General features: G+C 43.5%; 1 protein-coding gene across 1 annotated transcript; it reads left to right on the top strand.

Annotated features, from left to right (window-relative positions):
• Positions 1–1160: 1160 nt before the first annotated feature.
• RBM43 (RNA binding motif protein 43) lies at positions 1161–11056 on the top strand. The gene is made up of 4 exons (XM_053406475.1): positions 1161–1287; positions 8021–8219; positions 8757–8851; positions 9574–11056. Exons 1-4 carry the CDS (start codon positions 1285–1287, stop codon positions 10342–10344), a joined length of 1068 nt encoding a protein of 355 aa, XP_053262450.1. The 5' UTR covers positions 1161–1284; the 3' UTR covers positions 10345–11056.
• Positions 11057–13528: the final 2472 nt, after the last annotated feature.

The following is a 13528-nucleotide window of genomic DNA, read 5'->3' as shown; positions in this document are numbered from 1 at the left end:
TACGATGAGGAGACCCTTCTGTCAAATCTAGCCCTGCCCCAGCCAGCAGACCTACAGATTAGAATTGCGCTCTCAAAACATTGCTCCAATTCATCTCTTAATACTTAATGTTTAATACCTCTTGCTTAACATTCCCACAGTTGTTATTCCTATTCCAGTTTTGCATTAAAAAAAAAGTTTCCAGAGGAACAAACCTTTGAAGCTTTTATTAAATAACATTTGAAGTGGAGCACACAGAGAATAAAGGGACGCAGGTGGCGCTGTGGGTTAAACCACAGAGCCTGGGACTTGCCGATGAGAAGGTTGGTGGTTCGAATCCCTGCGACGGAGTGAGCTCCCATTGCTCGATCCCTGCTCCTGCCAACCTAGCAGTTCGAAAGCACGTCAAAGTGCAAGTAGATAAATAGGTACCACTCTGGCGGGAAGGTAAACGGCGTTTCTGTGCGCTGCTCTGGTTCGGCAAAAGCGGCTTAGTCATGCTGGCCACATGACCCGGAAGCTGTACGCCGGCTCCCTCGGCCAATAAAGCGAGATGAGCGCCGCAACCCCAGAGTTGGCCACGACTGGACCTAATGGTCAGGGGTCCCTTTACCTTTACCGAGAGAATTACTGGGATATGTTAAACTGATGCCAACCTCCCACCTCGAATTAAAAGTTGTGGAACAGAAATGGGTCATGCAGCGAAGTATTTTAAGAACTTTTCTGTGCATGCAGTAATGGAAAAAAATTGGCTGCTTGGATTTCTTCCTGACAGACTAGACGAGACTGCAAAAGTACCCTAGAATTGCAGAGTTGGAAGGGATCAACACAGGATCTTCTATCCAACCCCCTGCAATGCAGGAATATGCAGCTGTACCATACGGGGACAGAAATCTGCATCCTTGCGTGTTATCAGCAGCATGAGCTAACCAGCTCTTGGAAGATTAAATGAGAATTAAATGAAGTTTATTCATTTATTCACATTTATAAATCAAAAGAAGACGCCGATAGGCAACGAGTGCTTCCCTCGTCTCTTCTTTTCCTTTCAACGAAACCACGAGACCCTTCGGTTCCCTAATTTAATACAAAAAAAGCGAGCGAGGGCTTTTCCACGCCTCTCTGCCCCGCCTAGACAAAGTTGCGTAATGCCTCTCTCGCCTAACTGGAACGAACTACACTTCCCAGCATGCACTCTGCCAGCCCGCCTTCCAAGTTTTCTGGGAAACTCTCGACAGAAACGAAAGCAAATGTTTTAGCGTCGTATCTTCTTAGAGGAACGCTTCGCGAGGCCAGATCTGCGCGACTATGGCAAGTGATCGAGCGTTGCCTTTTGATATCTGCCTTGCTGACGGGGACTCGTGGAGCAAATGCTGGGTCTTCTGAAGCTCCCTAGAGGATGGCTCTTTGGAAAGACGCCGAACCAGGAGCGTTTCCCCGGGGTGGAGTAGTCGCGTTTCGAGCGCCCTCCGATATTTCCCTTCCTCTGTAGCTACAGCAAATTGCCAAACAGGTTCTGTGCCCGTGTTTCCCAATTTTGGGTGTTTGTACTACTTTTTTTTATATTTGCCTTGAGAGAGAGTCTTTGAACCTCTTTTGTTTACCACCAGCATTACGCTGTCCATTTTTAAGTTCGGAATAGAGTTAGTTGCTTTGGAAGACGATAATCGGGCATCCGCGCAACATGACCAGTCCAACGAAGTGGATGTTGAAGAATTGTTGCTTCGACACTGGTGATCTTTGCTTCTTCCATTACACTGGCATTAGTTCGCCAGTGGGAGATCTCCACTGGTGGAGATCCATCTTAGCAAATGCTTGGGTTGTTGTTTTTTAACCACACCTTAGACGCAGATCAGTAGAATGATAATCTGCATCTGCATAAACTAATTTTAAACCTAGATTGTTGAGAAACTTAAGTTAATTTTTCCAGGAGCTCTTGAGCTCCATGTTTTTATGACGTGCACTCAGGGAACTTAGTTTAATGGGCCTCTTTTGGTTTTATGCATTGCCTCTGGTAATTTGATAGGCGCCTTTAGTTACCTTAGCAACTGTTTGTGATCAGTATTGCTTGGTTTTTCACTAGCATGATGAATCAAAAGATCATTGCATATATTTCTGCCCTTGGCTTATACAAAAAGGTTTTAATACACATCTCCATCCCCAGTACCAGGTTGGCTTGGAAAGCACTGCAATAAAACTATGGGCATAATATGAGGGCCCTTTGAGCAGGAGCGTGCAGAAGCTAGATAAGTATCTGCAGGGATTTTCAGTAGATTGGTTTCTGACTCCCAATTGTTTAACAATAGTAACAACAAAAAAGAAGTTGTTTTTTCGCCAGTGGGCATTCTCAGACACATATCAGTAAATTCAAGGCTGTACTGTTAGAGTTGGAAAAACTGGACTGTTTGCAATAAGGTAACAGATGGGGAAATAGGTGATGTGTGGTAACAGTTGCTTGAGACATGCAGGTATAGAGTGGTATACAAAATTTATTAATAATATTAATCATAATAGCTTGATGCAACATCTTACCTCTGCAAACAAGTCAGCTGACATCGTCTAACCTCCTTGCAAATTTTAGTCAACCTGATCAGGTTGAATGGTAAATAAGCACATCTGGAAGTGACCTAAATTAGAGAGTTGAAATGAATCATAGGCAACCTGGCCGCCTTACCTCCCCCTTTCTGTGTCTGATGGATGGCAATAAAGGATGCAGTAAACAATTTTCCTTCATCGCTGATGAACTTTCGACTAATGGCGACGGTGACAAGTTAATGATCACATTTGAATCTCACTTTCTCCAACTAACTCAAGAGTGGTGTTGTAGCCACACAGCCACACTGTGTAGTAGGTTAGGTTGAGAGATGGTACATTGTCCAAAGTAATTTAGTGAGTTTAATTGCTGAGTGGAGATTTGAACCTGGGTTTCCAGCAGCCAGTCCCAGCAAGCTAACCACTGCATCCCAGTTGCTACCAGCATCCCTTTGTAGTTCCCTTGCTTTCAGTGGAAAAAGATTCTCACAGTGGCTTGCATATGTAAGAGCAATAACCAACAAGGCAGTTTGTTGCAATCCTTTGTTTTCTGGGTTGGCCTTGGTTGCCTTCTCCTGCTCTGCATGCTTTTCCTGTACATATATGCTTCCTATTCTCAGACCCCTCACTGACCCACTGGGCAGTCATTTTTTTTTAAAAAAACCAAATATATATGTAGTTGTGTTTCTGCATTCTTGCATACTTAGGTAATGTTGCTGCAATGTGCTTCCTCACCTCCCCCCCCCCCCGAAATGTTGTGCAGGTATACTCCAGTTCTGATAACCAGGAAGTATCTGGAGTGTGTGAGAGAAATAAATTTCTATTGTTAGGGATGGGGGAAAAAATCTGGGCGAGGAATCTTGGAATGATAACCAAGATGAAGGACATTGTGGAATGTCAAGACTTCCATTGCATGCAGTGTTAGATATGAAAGCTAGGAGCTAAATGGCACCTTAAACCTAGGTTATGGGTGCAACAACAGAATGTCTAGGTGCACAAGAATACAAAGCTGAAAATGAATGAACTGCAGCTAAAATATTATGTTCATTTTTCACAAGGTCTAGTCCTTTCCCTGCCCACTCCTCTAATTTTCTTAAGAGGGCCTCTTCTCCAGAGAGTAGCTGGAAGTGGGGAGGCAGAAAAAAGTCCTCCTTTCCTTCCACTCTGCAGTTTTAATCTGAAAACTTAGGCTCAGTACTGCGCCCAGAGCTCAGAAACCGCTTGCGCTAATGAAATTCCCTGTTGCAAAACACGTCTAGAACAATGGGAGTTTCAAACACTGGTTGCATGGGAGTTAATTCCTGGTGATTGAGGTACTTTTCCACTAAAGATGAGTCGGACGCAAGTGGGGAAAGGATGTAGGATGATGTGTGGATGGTACAAGCTACTTGTGGTACTTATGGGTACAGATCACATGAAGCACAGCTAATGCAGACGAATACTTAAGAGAGAGCAGAAACCAGCAATCAGTCTTAAAAGTTCCCAGCATATTGGAACAAACTCTGCAGAGAGTGGATCATTTGCATTCTCCAGCTGTGTAAGTAACCCAAAGGACAAACTGCATGGCAATGCTAATACTAATTTTACTGCGTGACTGTCGGCTACAGATAACTGCTACTGCTTATGCCTCTTTATAAGATTAGAGCAGCCACATGGGAAGTTTGAAGAGTGCAGTATATGGTAAGCAGGGCATTTCATTCCACCTAGAATATCTCCTTGAAGAGCTATTGCACTTCATTTACATTGCCTCAAGAAAGCTCCAAAAACTTTCCTTCTGTGTTTCTCATCACTCTTTAACTTGTTTTGCATTCTTTCTTCAGCTCATGGGTTCATCAATTTTAGGAGGGTATCCAGTGGTGGGTTTTTTTTTGTTTTTTAAATATACCTTTTTAAAGGATAAGCATAGTAATAGGAGGAGAGGTGTTGACATGTAGAACCAGTCTGGCTGTAGATTTTATTTTTTTATTTTTATTTTGCCTCAAATGTGCCCTGGCTTATTTTTTGGCTTTTCATATATATTCCTGCACTTGTGTAGGTTTTGATGGTTAGTGGCAGTAAATCTTGTCAGAGTTTGCACTGGAATGTATGTGCACTCCATTGTAGAGTTTTGCTTGCTTATTGGAGAGAGAGTGGATAAGGTGGGTATGTCAAGCCTGACAGACTAGTTTTCCCTATCTCTCTGGCTTCTCTGACTTTAAGGATTGCCAGATGTGAGTATGGCTGACCCGAGTCCTCTGGTATGATCCGAAGGGGTTCCGTCCGTTTGTCTGTCCACCTTTCCTTCCTTCTTTCCTTTTACCTTTCATCATTCCCAAGGTAAGGGATGGGGCCAAAGATGCAGAGAACGTGCCATTGAGCCATCTGGGCCCCCGCATGGAGGTGGAGGGTCAAGGAGGTGTTGGGAGGGAGGGAGTTTGCTGGTCTTGGCATTACAGTCATACCTCATGTTACGTCCGCTTCATGTTACGTTCTTTCAGGTTACGTCCCGCGGCGACCCAGAAGTACCGGAAAGGGTTACTTCCGGGTTTTGCCGCTCGCGCATGCACAAAAGCACAAAATGACATCACGCGCATGTGCAGAAGCGGCGAATCGCAACCTGCGCGTGTGCAGACGCGCCGCTGTGGGTTGCGCTCTTTTCATGTTGTGAACGGGCCTCCGGAATGGATCCCGTTCGCAACCAGAGGTACCACTGTAGACTTTTTGTGCTCAACTTGTGCGCCCAAGCACATGAGCTACATGGAGAGGTGAGAAAGGAATTTTTCTGCCAGCTCCCCACCCCCACCCCCAGGCATGAAGACTTTCAATAGAAAGCCAGTAAAAGGCTGGAAGACCCCTGGAGTCCTGCATGCCAGGCATCAAGATATTGCAGGAGAAACAAACCTATGTGTGGAATATGCTAGCTTTATTTGAAAACCCAGGGTATATATGGGTAGGGGTAGTACCTCTGGTGGGGGCAGTTGGTCCGACCACCTTTGGTTCCCACCCTGCACTCAGCTCTCACCTGTGGCCCCAGGTAGGTCACTTTGAAGCTGCTAACACAGTGGCTTGACTTCACTCCTGGAAGTGGACTCCATTGTCTCTTGAGACAGGTGGATGACAACAACAGCAATTGATTACAGCCGTTTCTAGCATTCACCTTGGCCTCCCTCCCCACACCCTAGTTTTCTGACTGGTATCAATATATTTCTCAGAGAGGGAAAAATTAAAAGCAGCCTAATTTTCTTCTGTCAGCTGCCAGACAACAGCAGTGGGGGAAGAGGGAAAGCTATTTTTCTAGGAGGAGGTTTTAGGGTATGGAAAGGAAATGCCCATAAAAACCTGTGATTAAAAAAAAAAATCTGCTTCCTTTCCTAGCGCTTCTAATACTGGGTAGCTTTAGCATACTCCGGAATCAAAAGTTTTGTGTCCCTTTTGTAGGAAATGCATACTTTTTTGTGCATTCTGCAAGCGCACGATAAAGAAGATTCGGTTCATTCTGAAGTCCTTTAGGAGAAAGGGATATTTAGCATGAAGTGTGTTAAAAATAGTCCTTGCGTCGTCTTGGATTAAAAGTTTGCGGATAAGGTTGCTGAGCTGTCCGTTTGAGTCTGCTTCTTCACTCCTTTTAGAAATAGGAGACAGTGATGGTAATCATAGTTCTGATTTTTTGTCATTTTATAATATATTTTTTCTAAAAAGAACCCTCCTACAGCAGTGCTTTCAGGCTGTAGCACAACTGCGTTGCCCTGTCTCCTTTCTGAAGCAGTAACCCAAGGAATAGACATTAAGTGCATTGTACAGAGATTTGATGCAAAGCTAGCTTAGGTTGCAAGATGTCAGCAATTATTGACAGTTCTTCCTATCATCGTCTCAACACTGGCACACCAAATTATGTGCAAAATGATCTGCTACTCCATACATACTAAAGCCATGTCACTCCTGATGGGGAATGGTGAGATTTACTGCTTTTAAAATAACAACAACAACAACAACAACAACCATCATCATCATCATCATCATCATCTGACTCCCCTTTGCAAACCAACCAAATATTTGGTATCTATTTAGTGTCTGAGGTACAATTTCCTATTATAGAGTAAGGCCTATAGTGTTGCTTAGGCTGTGAAACTCCACACCCAACGTGAGAGATCTTCATCACCATAGTTTTATCATCCTCATCATCATCATCATCATCTCTAAAGACTGTTTTATTTCATCATGGTTTTCAATTGGTTTGTTTGATGCCTTTGGGTAGAAAAGCAGCCGGTAGGTACACATTTTAGAAAAGTAGCCAGGGATTAGTTCATTCAGTGTTGAAACTATGTGCTACTCTTGCAGAGTGAGACCATTCTGTTTCATGGCAATAATAATAATAATAATAATAATAATTTATTACTTATACCCCGCCCATCTGGCTGGGTTTCCCCAGCCACCCTGGCTGGCTTCCAACAGAAGATTAAAAAGATATTAAAACATCAGTCATTTTTTTAAAAAAACTTCCCTAAACTGGGCTGCCTTCAGATGTCTTCTAAACATCTGATGGGAGGGCGTTCCACAGGGCAGGAGCCACTACTGAGAAGGCCCTCTGCCTGTTTCCCTGAAACTTCACTTCTCGCAGTGAGGGAACCGCCAGAAGGCCCTCGGCGCTGGACCTCAGTCCTATGGGCTGTTTTTTTTTTTTTGGAACTGATGAGAACAATTTTTTTTTTTCTAAATAGGAATTAGGCCAAAAGGCAGTTCTGAGGAAAATTTTATGTGCACAGAACAGTGAGACTCTTGTGTTTCGGTATTTCGTGGAATGAAGTCTATAGCGGGAGTGAGTCTTAATCATTTTGTTTTATTTTATGTTTCGTTGAAGCACAACATCCGTTTCATGTCAACAATATGAGCAATACAATTTCCTCAGCAGTTTGTACTTTCTGTATTAAAAGGCCTGTAAAAATCCTCTCTTTTTTAAAAAATTAAGTACTACGGCATCACAAATTTACAAGCATCGCTATGCCACTTTACAGAGGTGGGAGCTGAATTGAATCAAATGAATAATAAGAATACACTTGCTGTTTATGCAGCATTCATCCTGATTTCTTTGGATGGAGGTTATATGCCTTCTCATCAATTGTTATCCCACACTTTCTAGAACAGCTGTTTGTCGCTACCCTTATTGCATGTAGTCCTCCCTAGTTCCATTAACGAAAGCCCGGACGAGGACTCCTGATAGCACAATAAGACTCCCATCCTCATCCCACAGTCTCCCCCAAATTTGCTTGGGGGTTCAGGAGAACCTGCAGACCAGCATGTGACGGAGTGATTGTTCAGTCAAGCAAGCTTGCACCAACGGAGCAATCTCCTTAGCGCTATGTTGAATCCCACCCTTTGTGTTTGAGTGTGTTTGTTGCACCACACCACTTCCATCCACTTTAATTGGCCAAACTTAAATTTGGCAGTGGATGCAACTGAACCCCTCCTTAGGGACAGTCTGAAGGGGGTGGGGCGCGGACCTGGCGCTTTCAGTGTCCCTTGTGTTTCTTCACAGGCCACCGCACAAGCTGCCAAGCCAAAAAGAACCATTGTGGTCTGCGGTGTTCCAGATGGCCTCCTAAGTGACGACGTCATGGCCGACATATTAATGATTCATTTTCAAAAGGGAAAGAATAAGGGTGGCGATGTGGAGGACGTTGCCTACCCGACATCAACAAAAGGAGTGGCATATGTAACGTTTGAAGATGAACGAGGTAATGTCAGAGGAAGGAAATTAGAATTTTGGGTCCTTAACCGTAAAGCGGAATTCTTGCTCTGTAAAACTCCTGTGTTCTTGACGTCCTGGCTCGGCGTACTCTGGGTTTGAAACCTCTCACAGTGTATAAGGTTGCCTGCCATTCGTCAGACATAAATGCAGCGAGGCTTTAGAGAGAGAGCATTTGCGTGGGTGTTTTAAACTACTCTCACAAGAATGAAACGTATAGTACGCTGCCTAGCAGATGAAAAAATTGCAGCTAAGCCTCGGGGGGAGTAAAATTGCTGCCAATTAATGTTCTAAAGAGACAGGCTGCCGTCATTCTCCTCGGAACAATTTTTGCGCGGTGCAAAAAAAGTATCAGGAGACAAGTATCGAACACTGGGGGCGGGGGAAGGAATCCCAGAGGAAAACTACCAATGAGAGGGACCCCCCCTTCCTCCCCCAAAATCAAGGTATTCCGGGAATTGGGTTGGCAACAAAGCATTCTGACTTTTACTTCATTCTACAAGACAAAATCTGAATTCCTTCTCAGATGCAGAAAATGTTCTTAGGAAAGGCGACCACAGCCTAGAGGACAAGAGGCTGCCTGTGGGTTATCCCTTGAAAGTGTCGTCATATGGAAAAAGTGTAAGTTACCCGAGCTCAACTTTTCTTCTTCTTAGAATCCCCAGCCTTGCAGTTGTTTATTTTATTTATTTGTGAAACTTGTTAGTCACGTCTCACTTGAAGGTCTCCAACTGACTTAACGCTAAATAAAAATATATGCACATACATAATACCATAGAGAGAGAGAAATGGGGGCGTGGGGGAAGTTGTGAAGTGGCAGGTGTCACCAAGGAGCTCTTTTTTGTCAGGACCGTTGCTCTTTGTTAAATTTCAGCTGAGATAACAATACAGCACAGTGAATGTCCATGTCATTGTGTAAATGATGATAACAGTAGATCTCTTCTCCATAGAGCTTACAGTCTAATGTTTCACAGAGAAGGGGCAACTGAAGAGTTGAGCGATGGGAGTGATGAGTAGATTATCAATGGCTACTGACCATAATGGCTATGTTCTACCTCCCGATGTCAGGCAGTGTTTGTCCCTGAATGCCTGGGAACCACAAGTGGGTAGAGTGTTGTAGCACTTAGGTTCTTGTTTTGGGCTTCCCATGACATCTAGTTGGGCACTGTGAGAACAGTGCTTCTGGACTAGATAGGGAAGTCATCCGATCCAGCAGGGCTCGTCTTAAGTGTAATAAGGCATCAGTGTAAAGAAACGCACACAGGTGCCTGTAACCTAAAAGTCTAGTGTTGCCTTTCAGTTATGATCTCTCTCTCTCTCTCTCTCTCTCTCTCTCTCTCTAGATTTTTACCTGTGTGACATGCATCCTCAATTTGTCCCCATTTGGAGAGAAATACAACTTGGAAAGTGTGGTGCAAGACTTCAAGAAGAAGTTCCCAAATTTGAGCTTTGGGCCATTACAATCTAACGGGCTAATAAGTGTACAGGGTCCATTTTTAGCCATCAGTGCCCTCCAAAAGAATATCTTATTAAACATAAAGCATTCCCTTTCAGAACAACATGTTGCAAGAAATCTGAAAGCATCAGATCACAGGCCTGGTACAAGACAGGCAAACAGTGGATTATCCTCAGAGTTGAAAAATAATTTTGTGCAAAATGAAATCAAGGAGGAGGGACTAACCGTTGCCCTTGACACCGATACATATCTCTACATGATAACATTTAGAGACGAGTTTTACCAAAGGATTCTAAAAGAATGTGGTGTTACTAGTTATGCAGCTGAAGATGGGGAGGTCACCACCATATATCTAAAGAGTGACAAAACAAAACCAGGTTCCAGACCGTTAAGATGTGCAAAAGATAGGGTTGAAGGCTTGTTGGCAGAATTATATGGCTTTCTGCGTAAAGAAAGATTGTCACATGAAATGTCCAACGACTCTGAGAAGCGGAGACGTGAGCGTGCATGTGAGATGTTAAGGAGCCAGTATCCAAACGTTCTGGTTCTACTATACCCAACTTACATTGATATTATAGGATCCTCCTTAGACATTTATGAGTTTGCAAGACAAGTAAATAAAATGATGGGAAATGTCCCCAGAGAACCTTGGAGATAGGCAGCTGGTTATTTTGATCTCTTGAGGGCAGACCTAGATTTTCTGTTCGGCACAGGAGCTGCCACCAAAAATGGCAACCTTCTGTTGTGTTCTCTGCTTGTAACATTTTATGCACACTTGGTAGTGTTGTGTTGTTGTTGTATCGTCCGTTTCCCGACCCCTGCACCACATCAGTGGTCAACAGAAGTGGTAAAATGGCACAGGGCAAGTGGCGATAAGGAAAAGTGAAAACTTTACACAAGGCTTGTTTTTTGGTAGAAGTACTATGTTGACCATAATGGCTAGTTCTACACTGACAATAAAGTGAGCTGAAACATATTGACAGTAACAGTGAAAGGACAGCTGCTGCCTAATGGAAAAGCTGAAAGTAGAACAGTTTAGCAGTTTGTGGGTTTTTTAGTCTATAGATGTGACCTTTTCAGTGTCTCCCTCAGGATTTCAACACACTACTTAATAGAGCGGTTTTGCTTTCTGAAAGTTTTTGTTTCCTCCTAGCCTTTTTCTCTGGTCAAAACGACCCATCATTCTCAGCAAGTTCCTGCTCACTTGAGAGCTTTCTTCAATGGTCCTGTTATATAGAAGGTGATGTCATAGTTTAGTGTGGACAGCTGAAGCTGTTTTCTGTGTTTGACAACGAGACCTGGAAACAATAGATTACTTCATGATGTATATAGTAAAGTATCACCGGATTAAAGCTGGCTCTGTTGGTCAATTTGTTTCACGTTAGTCCTTTCTGTGCATCGACAGTTAAACAAAACTGGAGCTGTATCTCTCATACCATGAGTTTTATGGGGTGGTTAGCCCACAGACCCCTCTCCCTTGTTGCTAAGGTTACAGCTCCTACCATCCTGAGTGTTGGCCATGTTCATGGGTAGTGATGGGAGTCTCAACAACATAAGTAGCTGTCTCAGTATCTGATCATTGGTTCATGCAGGCCAGAGTTATCAACACTGGCAAGAGCTCTGCAGGGTTTTCAGGCAGCGGTCTCTTCTAGCCTTTTAAAGGAAGGCTTTTGCTCTGCCCCTTCCCTTTTCCCGACTGCTAATCCAGAACTGAAAGAAATGTGGAGGGACGTGCTGTTTTACTAAAGGGATTTGCTGGGAGGTCATTTCAAGGGAAATTGTTGAGGAGCTGGATATGGGTCTCCACCCAGCCACCCTGCCTCTCGTTTATAGAGTAAGTCTCCAGGAAAAAAAAGTTTCTGATTTGAAATTTAGGCACTCAAAATATGTGATGGTGATGAATTGCATGTGTGAATTGGTTCCAATCAAGATTCCAATTGAAAAGGAATGTGACTGGCCTGATATGCAATTAACCAGCACAATAAAATCAAAGGGCCCAGAGCATTTGCAGGGACTTAAATATGATGGGGATTTTTCCCCCCAGGAAGAAAATGCATCTTCTCTCAACTGCCTGCATCTGTTCCCTATAGAGGGCATTTGCAAGTTAATATTACTCATGATATCACTGGAAAAGGTGTACAGGGATTCCCAGACCTGTCTAGAGCTGTTAAGGGCCCTGGAATAGACAAAACTGCATTTGTCCCCTGCTATGACTCTGTATGACTATGAAAAACACCATGATTTTTAGTCTGCTTTGAGAAACTACCAGGAAAATCTATATGGAGAATTAGTCTGTATTGATACATGGCTCGTGGTGCTCTTTTACACCAAGGGTGAATTTGACTCTTCTTTTCTCTGCCGTTCACTAAAGAAGCATATAGCCATCTGGCAAAGGAACACAGGGAAGGAAGGCTGGGACATTGCAAGTGTCATAAAAACAAAAAGCACAAGAGGGAGCCAAATACCGTCCAGCTCACAAAATTTTTCCCAGCTCGCAAAACCCGAATCCCTATACAGTAGATGTTCAGCTAAATCCTTGCACATTTGGAAGATCATTTCTCCTCTGGAGCTGCCACTATGTAAAGTGCTGAAGAGGGAAATTGTGTATATACTGTAATTAAAAGTACCTTCCAATGGAGACAGTACTATCCAGTCAAAAATATCTTGTCTTTTTATGCATGTTGTATCTACATGTTAGGTGAAAGACATGAGCGCCTTCCAAGATTGTATTTGGTTCTTGTATTTGCAGAGGGGAATTGCCATGAGCACACGTACTCTCTGGAAAAGGTTACGCTCAGAAATTCAGGCAGTGATCCTAAACGCACCTAATGAATTATGTTGAACTTGGGGCTTATTTCTGAGCAAACATACTTCGTATTGCACTGTTTGCAACAACCCCTGTGAGATACTTGTGAAACTGGATTGTAACAGATTCCTGCACATGTAATAGCACACAAACAGTATGAAGAGAGGAAAGGTCCTATAAAAAGACCTCCTTTCCTCAATGCTCTATTATGTTAGGTGCCTGTGTTTTTGATAGTTGTACTCCACAATCCTCATGTCTGTTCAGGAGCAAGTTCTATTGAACTCAGTAGGGCTTACGCCCTGGTGGTACATGCCACTCCATTCTCTGTGTTGCAAGAGCTCCCAGGGGTTCTGATTCCTTAGAATGAAGGTTGACAGAGACTGTGGTGTATTTAGGACATAGGGTCTTTTTTACACATGTATATAACTGGAACATAAGATGGAAGGGCCCAGAGCATTAACGCCCAGGCAGATCTTTCTTCTCCATTAGTCACAGCTTTGGTTTGCAGCTTGCTCACACACAACTCTCTGACTTTTGTTCTCCTACCTAGCAGTTAGCTGTGAGGGAGGGGAGGGAGGACCACCCGTTTTTATGACACTGGGCCAATTTTGTGCTTATGTTGATTATGGTTCTTAACTAGTCAGCCAATGCCATTGGGACGAGTTTGGCAAGCTTGCTCTCATACACTCAACGTCTACAGATAGAGGATTCCAAGAGCTGGAAGGGACTCAGGACATCATCTAGAATGACCTCGCCCAACTCATAACACAAGCAAGTGGGGTTAGGATTGCAGTTACAGGCAATTAGCTGTACCCAACCATGCAGGAAGTATTTTGCATTTGCTCTTCTGGTAGAGAGAAATTATTTCATTGTGTGTATTGTTTAGTTAGTTAGAAGGAGTTGTTGTTGTTGTTTCCCTGCCCTAGGCAGTTTTATGAAGGGTAAGCTAAAAATATTTTAAATAAATAACAACCTGGGTGGGCTGCTGCCTGGCAATGTTAATGACAGCGAGCAGCACTTTTGGTACCAACATCTA

This window comes from Podarcis raffonei, chromosome 1 (genome assembly GCF_027172205.1).
Source record: "Podarcis raffonei isolate rPodRaf1 chromosome 1, rPodRaf1.pri, whole genome shotgun sequence".
In the NCBI taxonomy this organism is placed as follows: Eukaryota; Metazoa; Chordata; class Lepidosauria; order Squamata; family Lacertidae; genus Podarcis; species Podarcis raffonei.
Note: the sequence above shows the minus strand (reverse complement) of the source record. Positions and strands in the feature narration are given on the sequence as shown.